The 25,213-nt window shown below is 42.5% G+C and overlaps 1 protein-coding gene across 2 annotated transcripts; it reads left to right on the top strand.

Annotated features, from left to right (window-relative positions):
* The first annotated feature begins 357 nt into the window (after positions 1-357).
* Positions 358-23,405, top strand: CHAF1B (chromatin assembly factor 1 subunit B). Of its 2 annotated transcripts, XM_077119105.1 has the most exons (14): positions 358-433; positions 996-1,216; positions 1,894-2,026; positions 3,573-3,690; positions 4,176-4,279; positions 6,582-6,678; positions 10,093-10,177; positions 11,732-11,825; positions 14,601-14,670; positions 14,767-14,858; positions 18,055-18,217; positions 19,071-19,502; positions 21,148-21,242; positions 21,786-23,405. In XM_077119105.1, the coding sequence occupies exons 2-14, from the start codon at positions 1,091-1,093 to the stop codon at positions 21,875-21,877; spliced, it is 1,701 nt and encodes a 566-aa protein (XP_076975220.1). In that variant the 5' UTR covers positions 358-433; positions 996-1,090; the 3' UTR covers positions 21,878-23,405. The 2 variants fall into 2 exon arrangements, with proteins under 2 accessions (XP_076975220.1, XP_076975221.1); XM_077119106.1 differs by lacking the exon at positions 21,148-21,242.
* Positions 23,406-25,213: the final 1,808 nt, after the last annotated feature.

Below are 25,213 nucleotides of genomic sequence, written 5' to 3'. Positions count from 1 at the left end.
CTTGGGCGGGTCTCAAGCTTGCAGAGTCTCCCCCACTGTCCTGCAGGGAGGTGGGGAGGACTATTCTTTTTCCTTTACAGGAATGTAAATTCCCTTAACGTCGGTAACTGCGTTCACTCCCCACTGGGTATCCAGAGCCAGCTAAATATAGCAGATGCTCAGTAAATGTTTGCTAAAACGATGAATCAGTAAGAGAATAAGTGATCTGACGAGCGAACCAATGAACCACCCTTTCCTCGGCCTGGCAGAGAGAAATCAGTGAATCAGCTGGAGCTCAGCAACCCTGAATTTTCGGCGACCGGACCGGGGCGGAGCCAGCAGGGGCGGGGCGCGCGGGAGCTCCGCCCACGAGGAGGCGCGGTCTGCGGCGCGCGGGAAACGAAGCGCGCGGCGGCGGGAGGCGGCTGTGCCGCGGACTGACCCGTTTTTACAGGTTCGGCTTCCGGCGTCGGCCCTCGGGGTCCAAGGTTCTGCCTGCCGGGTCGGGCCGAGAACGAGACATACTCACTGTGGGGCGGACGGGCGGCGGGGGCCCGGGATGGCTCCGGGGCGGCGCGCATTCGGGCTCCTGGTGCCGGCCCCTGCCCGGGCCCCGCGCGGCCTCCTCCCGCCAGGCCCGCGTCTCGGCCCCCCGGGCCCTGCGCCCGGGGAGGGGGTCCCCTCGCTCCCGCCTCGCGGCCCCGCTCTCTCCCCTGCGGCCCTGGCCCTGGCTCTCCGCGCGCGCCCGCGACCCCACCAGGCCGGGCGGGTCGCGCTGTCCCGCCCGGGCCCCCTGTTGTCAGTGCCTGGAGGATTCTGGTGGCTTTCCCGGGCGTAGCAGCAGAATCCTGAGCTCTTAGAAGCCCTGGCCCAGCGAAGCGTGGAGGTGGAGCTCTTGGTTGTTCCCTCAGACGCCGACGGGAACATCCTTTGCCCTTATCGCGCGCATTTTAAATATCAGCCTGGGCATCCTTGGCTGGGAGCGAGCGCCCTATGCATACGTGTTTGCTTTTCAGTTGTTACTGTTCAGTGTTTGCCAGCTTCCCTCCGTCGTTGGAAAAAGAAGGCTGCCCGAGGGATTTTTTTTTTTTGATCTTCGCGACTCAGGAGGATGAAAGTTATCACGTGCGAAATCGCCTGGCACAACAAGGAGCCGGTGTACAGCCTGGACTTCCAGCACGGGACGGCAGGGAGGATCCACAGGCTGGCATCCGCAGGCGTGGACACCGCCGTTCGGGTAGGTTGGGGCCGAGAGGGCAAACCGCAGGGGATCCCTACTTGAAGCACCATTCATCATACTTTTATTTAAAACCAGTGTCGACAGAAAGTGGCCTGGAGTTTTCCAGGAGAGGGAGGAAGAGGTGTAGGGGTGGGGTGGAGGGTGCGTTTATTGCTTAACGGGCACAGTTTCTCTTTGTGGTCCTGAAAATGTCTTGGGTAATGGATGGCGGTGATAGTAGCACAACACTGAATGTTATTAATGGCACTAAAGTGTACACTGAAATTGGTTAAAATGGGAAATTTTGTGTTTTATATATGTTACCACAATAAAAAACAAGACAACTAATATCAACGGACTACTTGGCCATATAACCCAGTAGGATCAATTCTCTTGTAAGCAAAAGAGACACGTTCTTATTTGAATAATGTTTCCTAGAGTGATGTAATGCAACCCCATTATTTTAGAATTCTGAGCCAGGCACCTGTTGGAGAACAGTTCACTCTAGAAAGAGGCAGGAAGGAGACAGCAGGCAATGGGGCTGTTAGTTTATGTTTCAGATAGGAGGGGTTCCTTCATTTTACATCCAAAAAGCTAGATTTTTCTTCCTGAAAATAGCCTATTACTGTTTTAACATGCGCAATATAGTAGCTGCTTAGTGTATGCTTTCTGAATGAATGTTTTGATATGAACAGATCTGGAAAGTAGAAAAAGGACCAGATGGAAAGGCCATTGTGGAGTTTTTGTCCAATCTTGCTCGCCATACCAAAGCTGTCAATGTTGTACGTTTTTCTCCAAATGGGGAAATTTTAGCGTCAGGAGGAGATGGTGAGTATTGTTGTATTTCAGAAACACGATAGCAACCAAATACCTGTATGTCTCATGTCATATAGTGAGAATTGAGCTGAATATGCTTTTTTATTTTAGTAGCCACTTGGCCCCTTCAATCTGTCATTAGATAGTTCAGTGAAATAAGATTCTGGGAAGAGTATCAGAGTAAAGGGACAGAGGACAACAAGCTTAACATGAGAAGTCTTGTTTGAAGATGGCTCTTTTCCTATTTGTTCCCTTTGGACTGGTTTGCAGACAAAGAGGAAAGGTGTGTGCCGTTTTGTCCGAGTCCAAGGCAACTGTTAAGGCCTAGTTTGATTGCCAGCTTGGTATCTGTAGTGATCAGTCAGTTCTGTGTCTCTGTTTAATTAATTAATGGGCTTAGAGAATTTTTTCTAAATGGCCATGTAAGATGTTTTTGTTTGAAGGGAGTAGATTGAATCGTATTTTCTGCTTGTGCTTAAATGGGGTAAAAGTATACAGAAAAATGAAGTCTTTCTGTCATGCTTTCACATTAAAATGGCTTTGAAGCCAGTACAAAATGAAACAGAAATGTTAGTTTTTATTTGTAGATGGAGGAAAAAGAGACATGGTTGGGTCTTTATAGCTCATGACGTCCAGAGTTTGCGTGTGTGTTTGCACGAATGTGTGTGGAGGGAAAAGGTGGAGAGGGCCAGCAGGCTGGCGCCTGTGGGATTGGCCGGGACAGCACTCATTTTGCAAAGTCCCTCAGTCCCGAAGGCCCAAAAACCTGCTTTAAGTCAACACATGGAAGCTCATCCACCTGTCAGGGACCATCTCCTCTCATCTAAGCCTACTGGACTCTGGAATACAACCAGGATTTCAATTAATTTGGAAAGAATGCATATGTATATATAATTGGCTCATTCTCTCTCCTGTGGGCATTCTTAAATGGGAAGCAAATCATAATGAGAAGGTTATGTGGTGAATGTGGAGTCAGAATATGGAGAGTTAAAGGATTCAGACAATTGATGACATCAGGTGAAGGTGTCTGATGGGTCCAAATAACTAACACTTATATGGGGCTTGCCATGTTCCAGACATTGTGTTGTAAATCCTTTGTCCATATTAACTCATCTCCTTCCCACAGCTCAATGAGGCAAGTATTTATTAGCCCCATTTCACAGGTGAAGGAAATGTGGTATCAAGATGTTAAGTGACTTGCTTAAAGTTACACAGCCAGGAATAATTTACCAATCCGTGCATTAGGGCCCCCACCCCCCCACCCCCATTCAGCCATTTATAGGTTTTGCTTTTATATTTGTTTACATATTCACCTTGCAGTGGCATTTTGCTGGTTCGGCAACTTTGTTTCAGGCAACTTTGTATAGCTCTGATCTAGTATGTTTGATTTTGTAGTTTTAGTTCAGAAACAAATTTATTTTTCTTGTCTAAATTCTTAGAAGTTAACTGTTGAGGCCATAGTGTCTACTGAACAGCATACCTTTTGTTCATTACCCTAAAAGTCCATATGAAAGAGCTTGTAGTGAAGTATGCCTGATCTTTAGTTGGGTCGTTCCAGATGCTGTCATTCTGCTGTGGAAGGTGAATGATAACAAGGAGCCAGAACAGATCGCTTTTCAGGATGAAGACGAGGCTCAGCTGAATAAGGAGAATTGGACCGTTATAAAAACCCTGAGGTAGCGTGGTGTGGGACATGGCGGCGACTTAGCTCTGCACCCTGAAGGCCTTAACCTGAATATGCTTTTCTTTTTTCTTTTTTTGCATGGGCAGGCACCGGGAAACAAACCCGGGTCTCAGGCATGGCAGGCGAGAACTCTGCCTGTTGAGCCATGGTGGCCCGCCCCTGAACATGCATTTTGATGTTTCTAATTTAGAATTTTCACTTATGTAGAACAGTCATCAGAGAAATGTTTCAAAAGATAAAAACATAGCTAACACGGTTTTCTTAGTTTCTGATGTAAAACTTTCCTTAAATTGAGTCGATTTTAAAGATGTGGAAATACCTTGAAAGTAGTTGTTTGTAGCTGTAGTTAATTTAGATCCAGTAGCAATTTCTAAAATATCATTCTAATTCATGGTTCCTGTATGTGCCTTTAAGTTTGTGATAATATTTCCTGTCGAAATAATAATTGCCCTTTTTCCTCTTTAATGTGGATTCCAGGGGCCACTTAGAAGATGTATATGATATCTGCTGGGCAACTGATGGGAATTTAATGGCTTCTGCTTCTGTAGATAACACAGCTATCATCTGGGATGTCAGTAAAGGTAACTGATGTATTTTTGTCATTGCTGGGGGAAGGAATATTCTAAATGTATAAAAACCATCATCTGCTTTAGCTTTAAAGGCCAGAAGAAAACTTTAGTGAACTAAAATAGGTGGCTAGGCTCAACAGGGTAGGCACCCAACTCATATTTCAGGGCCCAAATCAGAATGTATGAGGCTTAGTAGTGTTGTGAGTTGCAGGGCACTGAAGCAAGGTGAATGGCATATGCTCGGGGATGCAGATGTGAGTAGACCAGGCCTGGTCCCTACCTTCATGAAGATTGTGTGAAGATTAACAAGTCATTATAATTAATAGAGCACTGAGTACTATTTGAGGGGGTAGGTAGGGTCAGGTGTCCATTTTAGGAGACCAGGGAAAACCACTCAGAGCAAAGGACATTTTCACTGCTTTTTTTTAAATTAAAAAACTTTTTTTAACATAGCAACATACAAACATGAACATTCTTACCATATGATCATTGCATTCTTGATATATAATGAATAGCTCACAATATCATCACATAGTTGTATATCATCATCATGATCATTTCTTAGAACATTTGTATCAATTCAGAAAAAGAAATAAAACAAAAAAATTCATACATACCATACCCCTTACCCCTCCTGTTCATTGATCACTGGCATTTCAATCTACTAAATTTATTTTAACATTTGTTTCCCCTATTATTTATTTTTAATCCATATTCTTTACTCATCTATCCATAAGGTAGATAAAAGGAGCATCAGAAGCAAGGTTTTCACAATCGCATAGTCACATTGTGAAAGCTATAGCATTATACAATCATCTTCAAGAAACATGGCTACTAAAACACAGCTCTAGGTTTTCAGGCACTTCCATTTGGCCTCTCCATTATATCTTAACTGAAAAGGTGGTATCCATACAATGTATAAGAATAACCTCCAGATAGACTCTGAAATTTCTCAGCCATTAACACTTTATTTTGTCTCATTTCCCTCTTCCCTCTTTTGCTTGAGAAGGTTTTCTCAATCCCTTGATGCTGACTCCCAGCTCATTCTAGCATTTCTGTCCCATGTTGCTAGGAAGGTCCACACCCCTGGGAGTCATGTCTCACGTAGAGAGGGGGAGGGCAGTAAGTTTGCTTGTCGTGTTGGCTGAGAGAGATCGACTGCTTTTTAAGAACCTGTTCTTTAGCTGGGGAGACACAGCCACATGAGAAGTTCTATAATGTGTAAGAAATAGCTGTGAAACGTCAAAAGCCAGTATGTGGTTAATTCCTCTCAAGTCCTTAATTAAAACTTGATTTTTCTCTTCTTGAATGTTCTCTGATGTGCAGGCTGCTCATTATCCCACCATCCAAGTGCCCTGGTTAGGAGTGAGGAAGAGGAGTTGACTTTCTCCTCCCCTTCAGCACTCTATCAGTCCATTTTCATCCATTCTGTATAAATCTCTCTTGTTTTTAGTTCCATGCCATCTACCTTGTCTTATCTCTTATACTCTTCCTAATCAACCCCCAATATTTTGGCAAGGTGGAGGGCTTGTGTCTAGCCATTGTCCTAGATAATGTCATCCTTATGGATTGTGCTGCCAGTACCCTTCATCAGAGCCAATTGTAATGACTCTGAACATTGCCAGTGTGCTGGGTACTACTGCAGGTTCTGGAAACAAGACGAAAGACTGTATTCTAGTGAAGACATCAGACACATACAGAAACACATATCAGGTAGGATAGGAGTGATGAAGGGGTTAGACAATGACAGGATGGCCAGGAAAAGCTTCTCTAAGCATGTAGCATTTGAACAGAGCTCTGAATGAAGCTGGGGAGTAAGCCATGTAAATGATTTAGGGGAAGAGGGCTCCAGCCTGTGGAAACAGTATATGCATAGGCCCTGTGGCAGGAGCTGCTTGCCGAGTCCAAGGAACAGGAAAAGAATGGAGTGAGGGAGGAGGACAGTAGGGATTGAGGCTGGGGAGGCAGTGATTGCCAGACCACAGTAGACTTGGCAGGCTGTGGGAAGGATTCTAGATTTTATTCTAAGTGTGACAGGTGCCGCTTCCTCCTCTATTACCCTGTAGTACTTTCCATGTTACATCATACATGCCTTTCTCTGGATCTGTCTCTCATGAAGGTCCTTGAGGCCTGAGACTATGTGAGATTGTGTCCCTGGAGCCTGACATAGGGTTTGAAACAACTTCTCCCCACTCTGCCTGCTCAGTGATGTAATGGTGTAAAGGGAATAATTTATAAGTCATAATGTATACCAGTTTTGGTTGGACAGTGTTTTGGTAATGCTATTTTGTTCCTTTGTTCTTTTTTTTTGTAGGACAAAAGATTTCAATTTTTAATGAACATAAAAGCTATGTGCAAGGAGTAACCTGGGATCCTTTGGGTCAATATATTGCTACCCTGAGCTGTGACAGGTATGTTAGTGTTTGGAAAGAAGTCTCGTCCGTATTTACTTAAAATTTTCTGCAGAAGTATTTTTCTTACCATATAACCAATATAAATCCTTTTATAGCAATATGAATCATAGCTTTGATGCTTTTGTTCTTGTTTTGATATATAGCATTTGTTTTACTGTTACTGTTTTTAAAAGAATATTTTATTGAAGGGGGTACAAGGGTAGTTCAGTGGTAGAATTTTCACCTGCCATGAAGAAGATCGGGGTTGATTCCTGGCCCATGCACTTTCCAAAAAATAGACAAGCAAGCAATACAAAAAATTCAACAAATGGTGCTGCAGTAATGGGATACTCATATGGAGAAACAATGAAATGTGACCCCACCATATAGCATACAAGAAAAAATATGTATATATTTTTTAATTGAAAAATATTCACGTAGATATAGTCCAACCGTAATGTACAATCAGTAGCTTACAATATCATCACACAGTTTTGTGTTCTTTACCATGATCATTTTTAGAACATTTGCATCACTCCAGAAAAAAGAAATAAAAAGAAAAAAAAAAAAGAATGTGTACATCATATACCCCTTACCTCTCCCTCTCATTGACCCACAATATTTCAATCTACCCAGTTTTTACCCTTTACTTCCCTCTATTATTTATTTATTTTTATTCTATCATTATTTTTACTCAACTTTCCATACCTTGGATAAAAGGAGCATTAGACATAAGGTTTTCACTGTTACACAGTCAGATTGTAAAAGCTATATAGTTATACAATCATCTTCAAGAATCAAGGCTACTGGAACACAGTTCAACAGTTTCAGGTACTTCCCTCCAGACATGCCAATACACTATAAATTAAAAAAGGATATCTATATAATGCATAAAAATAACCTCCTGGATAACCTCCTGATTCTGTCTGAAATCTCTCAGCCACTGAGACTTATTTAGTTTCGTTTCTCTCTTCCCCCTTTTGGTCAAGAAAGCTTTCTCATTCCCATGATACTGGGTCCTGGCTCATCCCTTGGAGTCATCTCCCACATTGCCAGGGAGATTTACACCCCTGGGAGTCATGTCCCATATAGGGAGGAGGGGCAGTGAGTTCACCTGCCAAGTTGGCTTAGAGAGGCAACATCGGAGCAACAAAAAAGGTTCTCTGGGGGTGACTGTTAGGCACGATTATAAGTAGGCTTAGCCTCTCTTTGCAGGAATAGTCTTCATACGGACAAGCCCCAAGATTCAGGGCTTAGCGTGTTGAATTGGTTCTTTCCTCTGCTTGCAAAAAATCAAGAATTCCCCAGATGGGGAAGTTGAATATTTCCTTCTTTCTCCCCAGTCCCCCAAGGGGCTTTGCAAATACTTTTTTATTCTGTGCTGAAATTATTCTGGGATATATTGGGGCATCATACTAACCTGTACAAACTGACAAGATCTCACGCCCTATTCAAGATTCCAGGTAATTAGGGTGTTCAAGAGAGCTGATCATACAAGTTAAGTTAGATAATATACCCAAAATATAAATTTTGCACCATGAAAACGTCTTTGTCTTTGGTCTTGCACAGAGGTTGAAGTTTGAAAATATGGACCATAGCATCCTTTACCCAGTGTTCTGATTTACCTTAGTTTCATTTATATCTCTAGATGACGTCCGATCACTTTTTCAGCTTTTTTAACGGTGTCACATAAATACCTGAAGTTTCAGGGAACAACCAGGCTATATACAAACAGCTCAGTATCTCAGAATTTAGAAATATCAGTTACAACTCCTAAATATGTGTGACTGCTATAAGAGCTTACAATCTAGGACCCTTTACAACAGGTCCCAACCTGATAACCCATGCTCTCACCTTCAGTTCTCTGGTTGTTTATTATAGTTAATCATATGAGTGTGACATGATAATATTTGTCTTTTTGTTTCTGACGTTTTATTCAACATACTGTCCTTAAGGAGGTTCATAACCTCAAGGACATGTTTCATAATATCATTCCTTCTTGCAGCCACTCTTTACTGTTATTCAATCATAATAAGAAATTGCAAAGTAAATTACTATGTGGTGTATCATGGCAACACAGGCTTAAGCACAGCAGATACTTTCAGCAAATGACTGTTTTATTACTTACACAGCACAAAGGTTCCAAAAGAGCAGGGGAAGAGGTCCCAGCTGCTCAGGTGAGGGTCAATCGGATGGCAACTTTGCACACCCTGCTTGGTGTTGGAGATGAGAGACTTTGTGCTGTTTTTTTCTGTTTGCCTGGATAAGCATGAGGGCTGCTTTTCCAGTTTCTGGATTTAAGGCATGGTGGGCCTTTTCATTAGACCTAACATCTCCCCCCCAGTTTGTAGAATGGAATCAGACCGAAACATCTGCATACTGTAGAAAGGGGTGGACGAGGGAAGTAGCTAGGTCTGTGACTTTTCCATCAGAAATGGTAACAGTTAGGGTGTAACGTTCCTATAGTACGTTAGTACTTAGTAAACCTTTGTTGAATGATGAGTGTGTGTGTGCACAAAGAGCTTTCTGACATCAAATCAGCTTTGTAGTACATTTGAATTTCATGGGAGACTTTTAAAGAAAATGTGTTTTTAAATATGACTTAAACAAGAGGAGGTAGTTACTGGTGGTACTGGACTATTTTTTTTTATTATAGTTGACTGACACAGTGATTTAATTACTGCTTAAATTGATATGAAAAATAAAGTATTTTGTTCCTTCTGGAAGCAGGTCCTATTACTATGTTTACTAGTAAAGTGTATTTATGTTCTTGGAGCAGAGATTTTTAATTTCAACTTAGCAGTTGAAATAATTCTTTTGAATATTTATGCAACTACTTTGAATAATAACAGATTGATGTTGTGCTTGCCATGGAATTAAAGCAGTGCAGAAATAGAAAAGTCATTGTTCAGTTTTCATGGAAATGCCTGTTATATTCCAGGTGCCATTTATTTTGTGATGTGTGTTTGATTCAGGCAATCAAGTAAAACTGTCTGATTAACTTGTGGAAATAATATTATCAACAGTTTTAAGAATATGAAGTTTGCTTCCTGATGTTTTCCTTACTCTTGAAAATCCCAAGAGATGGTTCAACACAAAAGAAATTTCTGTGCAGTTATACAAATTACCATTGGACCAAATATCCAAGACTTGAAATATAAGGCCAGACTTAAAGTACATCTTATTTGAAAATATGAAACATTCAATAAAAAATCAAATTATGACATATTTCCCCACATTGTTAGTAATATTCTTTAGGTTAAAATATCATTAATATCATTAATGTCATAATTCGTTAAGTATAAGAGTCATTGGTAAATGGTTTTGCAGTCGGAAGATTAAGTTATCTTCGGTTTTAGTAATATATTGCTTTTATGTAAAACAGATTTTATTTATTAGAAGAGGTAAATCAGACTTTTGTCCTTTCCATAGGGTGCTGCGAGTGTATAGCACACAGAAGAAGCGCGTGGCCTTTAATGTTTCAAAGATGCTCTCTGGAATAGGGGCTGAAGGCGAGGTATAAATATTTTAATGTCCCAATTCAGCAGTACTTTAATGGAGACTTAGGCTGTCCTGAGCGCCACCCATATCCTTGTAGCTAAATCACTGGCCTCTTGAATTCTAGGACACTTGAATTACAATGAGGCTTCATCTCGGATATTCAGTTAGTGTGGTAGGCTGGTCCATATGGAAATAGAGAAGTCTTGATGTCTAGTATATTTATGTTCACTGTGTTTTGCAACCATCACTTCTATCTGGTTCTAAAATGTTTTATCAAAGGGAAACCCCTTATTCCTCTCCGCATTCCCTTCTCTCTCCAATTCCTGGTGATCACCGATCTATTTTCTGTTTCTCGGTATTTACCTATTCTGGACATTTCATGTAAATAAAATCACATAATATGTGACCTTTTATGTCACCTTTCATTTAGCAGAATAGTTTCAAGCTTCATTTTATAGCAGGTGTCAGCACTTCATTCCTTTTTATGGCTGAATAGTATTCCATTGTATGGATATGTCACATTTTTCAATTGATGGCATTTGGGTTGCTTCCACCATTTGGCGATTGTGACTTAGGGCAATGTTTTGTTATGCACACACACACACACATATAAACATATACACACATGTATTTTTTAAATCTGATTATTTGATTCTTAGGTGTAGTGAGAGTTGAAAACTATCAATCTAGGAAGAGCCCAGCACTAGGCATAGGAAGGTGGGAAGGTAGGACAGTGGACCAGTCATTAGCAGGCAGTACGCCACATAGAAGTAGCGGATGGTAGAGACCCAGCTGGGAGGCTGGCATTTAGGAATAAGGATTGCCGTCTTCGAAAGAACTGGCGAATGGAAAATAGGATGCTTGTCCTAGAGCAGTTAAATATACTGAGGCAAGCACTTTGCCAAAGGGGGGTGTAGGTCAGTTATTACAACAAAAACTTGGTGCAAAACCAGTACTGGAGCACCAGTGTGAGCAGTGAGCCAACTTGCTACTGAGATGTCACCTCTGTAAACTAGGGATAATAATAACCTACCCTCCGGGGTTTTGAGAGTTAAAGATGTAATTTTTATAAAGTGTTAATGAATGGTAGCGAAAACTACCCCACACAGGTGTTCAAGAAAAGATGGCATGATTGCCAGTTTAATAATAGACTGTGTTTTTAGAAAAACATTTATTAATTTGAAGTTCTAATTGTATACATACAAGAAAAAGCAAACAAAGGCCAGTCTTCTTCCTGTTCTCTTCCCGTTGTTATTCCCCAGACAAACCACCATTAGTAGTGTGGTGTGTGCTCTTACAGAATTTTAGTTTTTGTTTTTTATAATGGCAGAAATACAAATACATGTACATAGATACATACACATACACATGTATAGCTTTATTTAACAAAAATGGGTGATTGGTTTCCATGAATGATTACTCTTACAGTCTTGCATGCTTATTTGATTTGTGATATGTTTCAGTTTCCAAATAATAAATAGTAATATGTAAATAACTCCAATACAGGAGTTGGTAAGCTTTTCTTGTGAATTTAAAGACTTGGAATAATATTAAACTTGGTATGCCATAGGCAAGAAGCTACCGGATGTTTCATGATGACAGCATGAAATCATTCTTTCGTAGACTCAGTTTTACTCCTGATGGATCTTTGCTCTTCACACCAGGTATTTTTGACAAAGCTTTTGATCAAAAGGCATGATGGCAACATTGGTGATGTTTGTGACCCTGATATTGTGATGCTTCATTTTAGAGCTAAGGTTCCAAAACTTGTGTACACGTTAGAACCACTGGAGGAACTTCAAGAACTACCTGTGTCCTACCCCTAGAGACTGTGGTTTAATTGGTAGGATATGACCTGGGTTTGGGAATATTTAAAAGATCCCCAGGTGATGCTAGTGTGTACCCAAAATTCGAATCACTGGATTAAAATAATAGGAAGATTGTGGGAAGATGGCAGAATAGGAGCTCCAGGAATCAGTTTCTCCATCAGAACGATAAACAGAAAGGAACTATCTGAATCAACTCTGAAATTTAGAATACTGTGCAGCTTCCAGGGAAGAGCTGGAGGCAGAGGCTGGTAAATACCAGTAAATAATGGTGAATTACACTCTCCACATGACAACTACCATCGCCCATCCCCCAACCTTGCAACAGGCAGCAAAAGGCACTCAACTTCAGCCCCTGGTGCAGCTTACTGGTGCCAGCATGGGATAGAACCCTAGTTCCTCAAGATCTGGGGGTGTACAGTCCAGTTGCTGACCACTGCTTTAGATTAGCCACTTCACACTGTTGGGGCACTACTCTGAGGGTGGCCATTGTTCTAATTTGCCCCAGTCAAAAGCAGCAGAGGAGACTTACAGATAGTATGCTTCCTCAAAGCTATGGAAGTGTTTCAGAGCTGCATGTCCTGAGAAAGTGCTGAATCAAGAAAACACAGCCTCAAAGAGCCATTAAAGACGCTCCTGGCACCTTCCTGGCCTTTCCCTCAGCCCCTCCCCAGGACAGTTTAGAGCCTACAGCCACTCTCTTTTTGGGTCCCAGTTAGATTAAGAGTCAGTTTCTCATCCAGGACTATGGAAGCAAGAAGGCAGTAAGTTAAAATATTTGAAGTGCTGATAGAAAGCAGTTGCCAGCCAAGAATTTTATATCTGGCTAGACTTTCAAAAAATGAGGGCGATATTAAGATATTCCCAGACAAACAAAAGCTGAGGGAGTTCATTATCACTACTTACAAGCAATGCTAAAAAGAGTTTTTCAGAGTGAAAGGAAAGGACACTAGAAGGCTAACACACGTAATATGCAGTGAGCTCTTCCAAATTGACAAGAAGGGCAAAAAAAAAAAAAACCCACCAAAAACCTAGGGGAAAAAAGAATGAAGACTCCAAAACGGCAGTTCATAGAAGAGCAGATCTGTCTGTTTAACGCCCATAGGAAAGGGTCTGAAATGCACTAATAGGGAAATACAAATTGAAGTTACATGACAGTTAGATGACTCTTTGTTTCCTTAAGACTGGAAAAATTAAAAATGCCTATTACTGATAGGCATGCAGAATGTGTATTGCTCGTTGAAATGTGAATTTTTTTAGCCTTTTCAGAAAGCTATAAAAATTGTTAGGGTGGGCCATGGTGGCTCAGCAGGGAGAGTTCTTGCCTGCCATGCCAGAGACCCGGGTTCGATTCCCATGTAAAAAAAAAGAAAAAAAAAAGATTAAATACCTATATACTCTTTAACCCATCTGGCCCATTTCTGAGACTCAATTGCTTAAATAATTAAAGCATAGTCTGTAAGAGTATATGTTCAAGGTTGTTTGTTGCCAGCATTATTTATTGTAGTAAAAAAAAAACAACAACACTCATTAATAGAGGTTGGGTGAATGAATTATAGTATTTCCATACCAGTGAACATTATGTAGCTACTGAAGAAGAATGTATTGGTTCTGTGCAAGCTGACTTTCATGAGGAATAGATAACTGTGAAAAGCAAAATAAGGAAAAGTGTGTATAATACCCCATTTTCCAAAATCAGAGAGACTAAAAAACCCACTACATATGTGTATATGTGACTGAGTTATAACTCAGTTGTAACGAGTATATGAGAATTGAGAATATAGAAATGGCATGTTTACTAAAATGGATCACCTGAGAATGGAAGGATGAGGTTAGCTAGGTAGAGAGTAGCAATGTAGAAAAGTAATAGTTAAAAAAAGAGACTATTGTGATTCTTTTTCCATTCCCCTCCCCAGTATAACTGAAAATGATCACATGTAAAATTACTTATGTACATGTATGTATAAAGAGCTGTTAACGCAGATCAGGGAACTGTCTTCAGGAACAACTATGTGTGACCATCATTCTGAAGACAGGGTCTGACCTGGCTTTATGTACATCTGGTGTGAGTGTAGAAGAACTCTCAAGTGTGTGCTGCTCCCCAGAGCAAAGCCAGGTTCTGCAGAATCCTGGACTTGGGCAGAGGGCCGGGTCTTCTGGCAGCCTCATCAGGCAGATGGGAAAAGTCCAGAGTCTCAGCTTTTGGAGGGCAACCAGGGTTGGAAACTAGAAACAGTGAGTCAGGGGCCTGGGCAGAATCTAGGATCTGAGAAATGGGCATTCTTCACCAGCAGGGATTGACTGGATTTTTAAACAAAGGTCTTTTGCAGCAAGGGCTCCTGGCTTTGTATTTTTCCTGCTCAGGACTTACATTGGCTCCAGGGACTGCTGAGCTCTCAGGCTGAGATGACAGGTGGGCCTGGTGCCAGGTCATGAGACCAGACAATGATATGATGTTTGTATTTGTTCTCAGTCTTAGTAACATTGTCCAGAGAATACGTCTTCAGGGAAAAATACTTTCAAGCCAAAAATTGAATGCTCTTGCGTTTTTCTTGTTGAAAAGTTTAATAATACATTGATTTTTTCTCTGTCTTCCTTTCTCTGCTTCCCCAGCTGGATGTGTGGAATCTGGTGAAAATGTAACAAATACAACCTATGTTTTCTCCAGGAAAAATCTTAAAAGGTATGCAATTGAGGAAATACTTGAAATTTTTACTCTTGCCTTTTGTTTTAGCAAAAAAGCACAGCTACTGAGCAAAAACTGTGTTTATTCTTTTAGGCCTATTGCTCATCTTCCATGTCCTGGAAAAGCAACGCTTGCTGTTCGCTGCTGTCCTGTCTACTTTGAGCAGAGGCCAGTAGTGGAAACAGGTACTGTGAGAACCCCAGTGGTTATACAGTGTGTTTTTCTTTGAGGCAGGCCTCAAGAGTGGGGTAGCATGTATTCAGGAGTTGTAACAGTTATTTCTAAATTCTGATACTGGGCTGTTTGTATATAACCTGGTTGTTCCCAGAAACTTCGGGTATTTAGGTGACAACTGAGACTCAGAGATAGAGCTCTGAAGCCATGAAAGTCAACAGTACCCCAGACAGGAACTGTTTAAAAATTGAAAAAGGAATCAGACTTCAAGTAGAGATGTGAAGGAAGCTGATCTGGATAGGACTAAGGTAAATTATACTAAGTGGTAAAGGATGAGATAGCATCCATATTTTAAAACTTCAGTTTCTGTGTGAAACCAAAGATAGAAATGCTTATTTGGTGCAAAAGTTATATTTTGGGTAGCACATTACCCAATTTAACTTGTGTGGTAGTTTAGTTGGACACTGTAAGTACATGGACTCTTGAATAGGGCACGATGTTTTGTTGGTTTGTCCAGGTTAGTGTGATACCCCAATACATCCCAGAATAATTTGGGCAGTGAATAAAGAAGGATTTGCAAAGTCCCTTTAGGGGACTGGGAAGAAAAAAGGAAATATTCAGCTTCTGCATCTGGAGAGTTCCTGATATTCTTGCAAGCAGTGGGGACAACCAAATCAATAGGCTGAACCTTTGATCTTGGGGTTCACTCCTATACAACTTATTCCTGCAAAGGATAGGCTAAGCCTACTTATAATTATTCCTAAGGGTCACCCCCAGAGAACCTCTTTTGTTGCTCAGATGTGGCCTCTCTCTCTCTGAGCCAACTCGGCAGGTGAATTCACTGTCCTCCCCCTGCGTGGGACATGACTCCCAGGGGTGTAAATCTTGTGCGAACATGAAACAGAATTCCCAGGATGAGCTAGGACCCGGCATCATGGGGTTGAAAAGCCTTCTTGACCAAAAGGGAGCAAAGAGAAATGAGAGAAAATAAAGTTTCAGTGGCTGAGCGATTTCAAGTCGAGGTTATCCTGGAGTTATTCTTATGCATTACATAGATAACCCTTTTTAGTTTATGGTATATTGGAGTGGCTGGAGGGAAGTACCTGAAACTGTTGAGCTGTTTTCCACTAGCCTTGAATCTTGAAGAATCATGATGAGGCATTTGATAATATTCTATTTGAAGGAATAAAATCATGGTCCTTGATAGCTTTTTCAGATAACAATTTTCCTTGGCTTAACCCCACTGAATCAGGAGACTTAAATGAACTTCCATCGTGGCTGGGGAGGTGAAGTTGTTTCTGCAGTATACACAGATTCTGGGCTTGGTATAGGAGAAATTCTACCCAAGGGTTGTGCAGTTTTAGCTTCCTTTTTATTTGAAATAAGATCATTGGTATCTGCTGAGAAATTTTTTGACTCGCCCTCCGAGATCTTTAATGTCTTTTTGCAGTTTTTCAGATATTGTGACAGAAGGTAAGTTCAGGTAAAATACTTTTCCCCAAAGTGGCTTATATTTGAATTTTCTGGTTTGATATCAGTTTTTAGAGATTTCAAAGATGGTCTGTTTTTTTTGATTTTTGACTTGGATTCCAGCCTGGAAATGTCCTTTGTTATGGATCCTCATGGCTCCGGAGTTCATGGCAGCCACCTGGCACCTACAAGCTCGGTCTGGAGAGAGTGATGTGCCAGGCTGCCACGAAAGCACAGCTCTTCCAGGTCTGCTGACAAGCCAGCCGCCTCTTCCCTTCCGTAGCCCGCAGCCCCATGCAGCAGAAAAACTGTGTCCACTCTATGTTTTAAATTTACTAATCTTTTCATCTAACCTGCCCTCAGTCCCATCTAGTGAATTTTTCATCTTACCATTGTAGTTTTCATCTCCAGAAGTTTGATTTCAATATTTTTAAAAAATATATATATTTCGATATCTTAATGTTTGGTCTGTTAATTTTTTTTAATTAAAAAAATTTAAAAATATATATATATATTTCATATGTCCATATAACATGCTCATTCTTTCCTCCTGGTTTTCGAACATACAAAATTCTATCATCTGTGTTGTTTCTGAGTTACTTTTAATTGATTGGAATTTCTCCTCACAGGGATCATATTTTCCTTTGCATATCTGGTATTGATTAGATGACAATGTTTATTTTACTTTATTGGATTCTGGATTTATTTTTGTTCTGATAATATTTTTTAGGCTTTATTCTGTGATGCAGTTAAGTTACTTGAAAATATTTTTATTCTTTTGGATCTTATGTTAAGCTTTGTTAGGTGGGGTCACAGTGGTCCTTAAGACTAGTTTTCCCTAACTGAGGCAAAACCCTGTGAGTATTCTAATCGAAGCCCCATGAAATATGAGGCTTTCCCCTCTGGTTGGCGCTCTATTCCTGTCCTTGGGCAAGTGTCAGGGATTGTTCCTCCTGCTTCGGTCTAATAGTTCTTGCTCCACCGGCCTCAGGTAGTTGGCTCATGTGCCTGAATCAGTCAGTACTCCTAGGTCCCAGCACCACCTTCTCAATTCAGGCGAATCGCTGTACTCTGCCTGGGTTTGTCTCCCTTTCTATGGCCTGGAAATTCTCCAGGCTGTAGGCTGAGGCAGCTGTAGGACTTAACTCATTTCCCATCTCTTAGTGACCACTGTCCTTCATTGCCTGATGGCCAGTGTCCTAAAAACTATTGTTTTATTTATTTTGCTCTGGATTTTAGCTGTTTCAGGTAGGAGCAATGGGAGGATAAATCCAGACCCTGTTACCACATCATTGGAAGGAGAAGCTATTTTTGACTTTTTAGCCCTTTATGTGGATGAATACATTTAACTTGAAAGAGCTTTAAAATATCTGAGTATCCCTTATTTTCCTTATCAGAAAGCAACCCCTCAGATCAGCTTGCCTCATTCACACATCTGCCTTTCTTTCCTCTTTTTCTGTGGTCCTCAGATGCCCATGATTTTTGGTTCATGACACACTCTTCATTAGCGTGCACATATCAAATACGTGCACATATCAAATAATATTTTTTAATTGAGTTGTGTTATAAAGCATAATGCCAATCAGTTTTTCCTTTTCGTAAATGATGAAATTATGTCATTTATGTCCCCAGAAAAGGGGTGTATTGGGGGGATTTGTTATCATTTGCTTTGGTGATTTTGTTGGGATGTTTTGCTTTTCCTTTTCCTCCCTTTGTCTCCTGTTCTGCCCCACGCAGATAAAGCCCCCCGAGAGTCAGGCCCAGAGCTGATAGACCTGCCCTACCGGCTGGTGTTTGCTGTGGCTTCAGAAGACTCTGTGCTTTTATATGACACCCAGCAGTCGTTCCCTTTTGGCTATGTGTCTAACATACATTACCACACCCTGAGTGATATTTCATGGTGAGTAGCTGCTGATGGGGGAAGGTGAAGGAGATGAGTGCATGCTACTGCACAAGAGACCCTTGGCCTAAAGAATACTTCATCCCTAAAGATGGAGTTTGCCCTTATTCACCAATTGTTGTTAAAAATTTTCCTATTAAAAGGAAAAAATAAAAGAAAAGCTGTTTATAGTTTGCCACAGTATTTGCTTCCTGTTTTAACAGCAGTGGGTTTTGATGCTATTCAGATTGCTCTATGGAGCAAATGCAATTGTGATTAACTGAGGGAAGGCCCCATGGGCTCCCTGCCTGTTGGGGGAGTCACAGGCCCTGCAAAGCAGCTTTCTCTGGAGGAAGCCCACACCTGTGAGCCCTTGCTGCCTAGACGGGAGAGGAACCCCAGAACCATGGCCATCCAAGGCTGCCGGTCATGCCTGGGGTTTGCTTTGTGCTCTGTCTGCTGTAGATCCAGATTCTCCTTTGGTTCCCTGACTCAGTACCCGCTGCTTCTGTGTGCCCAGTGTGAATTCTAGCTGAGGTTGGCCATACACAATCTACTTCCTGCTCTTTATAACTTCCTTTTTCTTCTTTTAAGTTTCTTTTTGCCTTGAAGAAAAGGTCATCTCATCCTTTTTCAGAGAAATCTAATAAAGTTGCAGTGATTTAGAAAATCGAGAAAGGGAAAGGAATGGGTCTGAGTCAGCGGTTCACACAAACCCTTTTGAGTCATGGTTTTTTTGTCCCCTTATCTTTGCCCGCAACCAAGACTTGCAATTTACTTGAACTTCCATTTTCTTCGTAGTAATGAGGGTGTGATGTGTGGCCCATAGACTTGAGTAAAGTTTCTCACTTACTTTCCTGTTCGGGGACACAAGGTCCAGCGATGGAGCCTTCCTGGCCATCTCTTCTACGGATGGTTATTGCTCCTTTGTGACATTTGAAAAGGATGAGCTTGGAATCCCTTTGAAAGAGAAGCCAGTTTTGATCACGAGGACTCCTGATACAGCAAAGAAAGCCAAGAGTCAGAGCCACCAAGGGTCCTCACCAGGACCCCGAATGCCCGAGGGAACCCCTCCTAGCAGAAGCCAAGACCCTGGCAGTCCCTGTACACCCCCACCACAGGCCAGCCAACCTCCAGCCCCAGCAGCAGTAAAGGACACGCCCTCAGCTCCTGCCCCCAGAAGCTCCTTGCCAGCGTCCACAGAGGAGAAGAAAACCGTGCAGCCCAGCAGTCAGAACGTGAAATCACACCCATCCCGAAGGGTCACTCTGAAGACATTGCAAGCCTGGAGCAAGACAGCACCCCGGTAAGCACTTTTGACAAAATGAGAAATCGTCATTGCCAAATGAAAAACTGAACAACTTTAGCCTTTTGTAGGTGAAATTCCATGCTGCCATCACATCTGAGAATGTCACTTTCTTGCTTGCACCCTCTGTTGGCTTCCTCCATCCTTCTGTAAGGTCAAGTCCAAGCTCCCATGCGTGGCCCAGAGATTGTGATTTAGCTGCAGCCTGTCGTTCAGGCCCATGGCCGCCGGTTCTCCAGTTCACCCTGGGCCTCGATCTCTAGCCACCCAAGGAAGTTGTGTCCCCAGAGCACACCCTGCCCTTTGAGGTCTCTGCCTCATGGTCTTCTGGGAAGCCTGCCCATCTCCTCTTGGTGACACCAGCATCCTCCCAAAAGAACCATTTGAATGCCCCTTTCCTACTTCCAGTCTCTGTGGCCATAACATATCTGTCGTAACATAGCCCATTCTCTGTCGTAACATAGCCCATTCAACTGCCAGTGTTTTGATTATGCCCCTCTTTTGTCTGTCAGATCAGAAGCCCCCTAAGGGCTGGAAGTATGCCATCCTTCCTTATCTACACCCTCTTGCCCAAGTTGGTCATAGGCTCATCACAATATGTCTGAAATCACGGGAGCTCTTCTTAAGACTGTATTTCCATTTCCAGCAGACTCGTTCAGGCTGAGCAGTACTTTGGTCTGAGAAATGGTGGTGCTGCATTTGTTTTCTTCCCTGGGCATGTTGGTCTGGCTGACAGTTGCCTGAGTTTATTGCATGTGCTGTAGGCGGGGGAACTTCTCCCCTGCCATCAAGCAGCAGTGAGCCTTTGGTGTCCCTTCCTTTGTCACTTTCATATCCAGTGATCCCTTAGGCTCTGTGGATTTCCTTCTCCACCAAGCCCTCTCACTGCTCACCTTCCAGATAAACTGCACTGGGGGTGGGCTGGGAAGGGGTATGCAGAAAGAGAGCTTGACAAGGGGAGGGCTGGAGGTACACGTGATGATAGAAGTACTATATGTCTCTCACATTCTCTGCTGTGTTCTTATTACTTAATTTGCAAATTCATGATGTTGATTAGGTATCCTGTGCTTTATTTTTTTATCTCTATTTTTTTTTCTGTAGGCCTGCAATGTATTTATTAATTTCTTTGCTTTTAGGTCAGGGAAGGAGTGGGAAGGTGATCTTTTAAATATTTTTGATATAAAATATTTATACCCCTCCTTCTTAATTTCTTCTAAAATGTTTACCAAGCTTCTTAAATTTGTGATTTTTTTTTTAAATAGTAGTTGTTGAAAATTATTAAGACTCTGAATTTTTAAAAAGCTTTATCTATGATCTGGAGCTTTCTGAACCTAGATACCATGTCTGGTAGCCTCGTGTAGACAGCTCCCAGCAGGGCATGCCATTGTAGCCAACACGGTCCAGGGTGTGTTGGCTGGTTAAGGTTTCAAGAAGCTCTGATACATGTGATAATTTAGCTCAGGGCAGGACCGGACCCTTCGTCACTGAACAGGTGGGCGCAACCACATGCTAGCTAATGCCTTGCATAATCACCAGCTGATATTCTTAAGCATTTCCATGGGTGGTTTTAAAAGTCAGTATCATACAGAGACAATTCTTATGCCACTAATGAACCATACACCCCATTACTTCTTTTTCAATTAAGGAGAATAAACTTAATGTCCGTAAAGACAGATACCCCATCAAATTCGGTACCAACTAGTGCCATTTCCACCCCTTCCACAGAAGATATTCTCTCAGGTAAGTGATATTTTTACTAGTTTAACCTGCTCAGAGATAGAACGTCTTCTCTCTTGTTCTGTTGGAAATGGGGGCCACCTGATTTCAAGTAGTGCGAAGAAGACAAGGATGCATCTTTTTAGAAGCATTATTTAAACTCACTAGCTGCCTGTTTGTGTCTTACAATGAGAGCATTTCACTATTAGAAGCAGCCACTGTGAGATGGGGGATGGAATAGATCAGGGTGCCTTACCCTCAGCACTACTGACACTTGGGTGGATCTTTCTGTGTGATGGGAGCTGACCTGGGCACTGTTGGGTGTGGCACAGCACTCCCAGCTTGGTACCAGGAGCACCCCAGTCGTGGTATTCATAGATGTCTCCAGACAGTACCAAATGGCTCCTGGGGAGCAAAATTACTCCAGTCTCAAGCAGCCTGTGAATTTGTATCAAGCTAGGATCTTGCCAAGCAGTCCAGTTCCTTATGTTGGCACTAACTTTATTTTGCCATTGTCATCTCTCAAAGTCTACTTCTTGGCAAACCATACATTTCTTCATGTTTCAGAGATGCCTGGAGACCTTCAGGGCAGTCCTCCTGAACAAAAACGTCTCAGGCTTGGTGAAAATAAAGGGAATGCCCAGAGTTTTGTCCCTTGATGAGACCCCATTTTCTTCTGGAAGGCCTGCCGGGTCCATTTACTGCCACGTGTACCAAGAAGCTTGGATGAACGAAGACCTGAGAACAGCGGCACCAAACGGAGTGACAGGCCCTCCAGTGGATTCTGCAGCAGAACATACGCATGCACTGATTTTTCTCAAGAAATGTGTTTGCTGTTTTACTCAGTATATATTTTTAATTGGGGTATATGAACATTTTAATAGACTAACTCCTCTTTCCCATGAGCTTCTGTAATGAGAGTCCAATATTACCTAGTGAAAACGAGTGTTTTCTCCCTTGAAATACTTCAATAAAAGTAGAGACTCTTTGTGGGTGAACTCCTTCTAAAGTTAGAATTAGAGGAGAAAATAATTTGAGGTTTAGTCTGTTAGAGTGTTTGGGGTAGTACATTTAGTTTAGAATGAGTTGGTTAATTTGGAATTTGTTATGCTTATTTCTTATGTTTATGACTTTAAAGGTAATGCTCATTCCAGAAGGTTAGTGCACTACAGAGAGATAAAATGACGGGCGGGGGTGGGTAACCACCCGTGGTCCCACCCCCAGAAGTAACCTCCGTTAACATTTTGGCATATTTTCTTCTTATCTTTTCTAGGGTTCCTTTCTGTTTTTAAGAGAGTTGTGATTTTACTTTAGATACAATTTGATATTCTAATAGGTTAACTTTTTAGACTTGTTTTGTAAAGCAAAAAAAACTACATAGCAGTTTATGTCTCTCCCTTTGCTTTCTCCACTCTGTGGGATGGTATTGTTTTCTTTTTCTGTTAAGAGTGAAACTAAGAGTTGTGGGGGTAAGATGTACAAAGTGATATTTATGGCTGCAGGAGGCAGTCACACATTTGTTTGGAGTGTTAGCTAGCTAGATGCTGGGGATGTGATTTAGAAGTGGGTGATAGTTCTATGACAACTAGATTTGACCTCAGACGCTCAGTGCAGCTGCTTCACACTCACAAGAGGCATTAAAGTTGAGTTTCATAGTGCTGGATGCCTGCCATTTTCACATAATGAACCTAACGAATCATGTAAATGGTAGAAATGACCCAGGGGTTTCTTCCCAGTCTCAAGCAGCCTGTGAATTTGAAACAGATCAGAGAGTGAAGGGTTAAGTCTTGGGCAGGTAACAAGTAAGGCGTGGAAGAATGTACTATTTTAACTAAAGTCAGCAACAGCAGCAGCAAAGAAAATAATTGGGGAAAAAAGCATCAGTTTTTGCTTAACGCACGACCTAGTAAACCGGAAAGAGTTTGCCTCCCTTATAGATGGGAAGGTGATAAACTAGGGATCATTCACAGTGTAGATAATTGAAAGGTAGATACCTAGGGATTGTAATAACTGATATTGGTCATACCCAAAGTGAAAATATTTTATAATGTCAAACAGCATCCATTCTGAAGAGTGGTTCTCAACCTTCACTATACCTTGAAACACTTGAAGAGCTGGACAAATCCTGTGGCCTGGTTCCCCCTGCGGAGACTCTGGGACATGGCCTGAGCATCAGGATTTTTTTTTTTTTTTACGTGGGCGGGCACCGGGAATCGAACCCGGGTCCTGTGGCATGGCAGGCGAATTCTTGCCTGCTGAGCCACCGTGGCCGCCCGACATCAGGATTTTTAAGGCTGCACAAGTGATTCTAATGCACAGCAAGACTGAGAAAGCATCAGAGAAAACACTCTACCTGGATATAATCTGAACTGGCCAAATGTTTTTCTATTGGAAGTTTTTTCCTGAAATTTTCTCTTGTTCATCACCGATTGATGCCGGAGCTTTTCCTTTACCAGGGCTACCAAACTGCAAGTCCCTTCGGAGGAAAGCTGTGGTTCTGGACTCCACGCAGATGCAGTGCGCGTCTTTTGTCGTCACCGATCCCTGTGTAAACAGCCGTGTGGGGTTGTAGGGACTGTTCTCAGAGAGCAGGCAGCCCTGGCCACACCCCAGTGGAGGAACGATGTTGGTTTTACACATCTGTCTCTTGTGCAGCAAGAGTGGGCGGGGCAGGGTAGGAGGCAGGGTGTACCTTCAACCCAAAGTACGTATTTGTAGGAATAACTTAATTGCCTGTTAACTGTCATTCTTGAACATAAATCACAAAATTGGCAACAAAAGACCAGGTGACGTTACCTCTGTGTCATGATCTAAAATCGCCTGCGTCCATCTGGGCAGAGTACTGGGGAGCCTTTGTAAAAGGAGCCCAGCCCAAAGGTTAGGCGGATTCCACCTCTTAAATGGCCGCTATTGGGAAGAGCTTCCTCACTCCTATGGAACTGTAGTAGTGGGGTTGTGGCTTTTGTTTGTTTTGACCAGCAGCTCTGCAGTCAAATATTAATCCCTGCTGCTAGGATGTGTCCCTGGAATCTGGGAGTTTGGCGATGGGATGGGAGTCTGTCTCTTGCCTGGGAAAGCTTTTAGCTGTAGTTGTCCAGGACAGCAGTAGAAGAGAGGGCAGCAGGAGCCAAACTGACACACTGTGTGGGGGCAGGATGTGTGATGCCTTCTCGGGGCTGCAGGATGACCAGGCATGGGCCATCTCGGAAGGGGCCTTCACAGGCCAGGGATTCCAGCTAAAAGTAAGGATGGGCCCACGGGCCAGTTTGTCCTCAGCTTACCTGTCTTGTCCTGCTGCAGCCACTTCTCTATTGAAAACACTCATGGCTGCTCTTTGAACAGCACCATTGACTCTTCCTTATTGGAATAGTTGGTGTCAATTTAAACAATAGTCCTGTAACTCAGAGGTCCTGATTCTTCCAATACTTTGGCATCTTCCCTTGTGTTATTTTGCTGCATTTTAGCCTCTGCTCCCTCCCACCTGGTGTGTGTGTGTGTATACACATAAGTTACCTTGGGTAACTTATTTCATTGGTCTGCACTTTAGTTTCTTCATCTGAATAATCAGGGTGCTGCTGTTAGTCTCTTTAGAGCCGCAAAGTCTTTGCCGAGTTTGATAAGGGAGATTGCTGAGAGAAAAGGTGGGAGGGCCATCCCTGCGGAAGTGAGAAATAAGTGCTGGGAGATAAGCCAGGTCGGCACTTCTCTTCCCTCATGTACTACAACAGGTGACTGTTTCCGTGCACGAGTCCTCAGTGGCCACTGGAGGTCACTGTCCCAAGACTGCCCAGTAGCAGTGCCCCCTTTCTAGAAAGGGGTGGCTGTCCCTGCTGTACCCTGGCCTACCTCCCAGAGTGAGCCATATCCCTGCTGGCTTAGGACACAGGTCTCAGCCTCTGGTGACTGGACCTAGGGTGGAGCACTCCTCAGTGACTCGGGGCATGGGAGGGGGGGTGGATTATGAAAGTAATACAGGAATGTCCATTTGTTCGTTC

This window comes from Tamandua tetradactyla, chromosome 10 (assembly GCF_023851605.1).
Source record: "Tamandua tetradactyla isolate mTamTet1 chromosome 10, mTamTet1.pri, whole genome shotgun sequence".
Taxonomy (NCBI): Eukaryota; Metazoa; Chordata; class Mammalia; order Pilosa; family Myrmecophagidae; genus Tamandua; species Tamandua tetradactyla.
The sequence above is the reverse complement of the archived record's forward strand: the minus strand, read 5'-3'. Positions and strand labels throughout refer to the sequence as shown.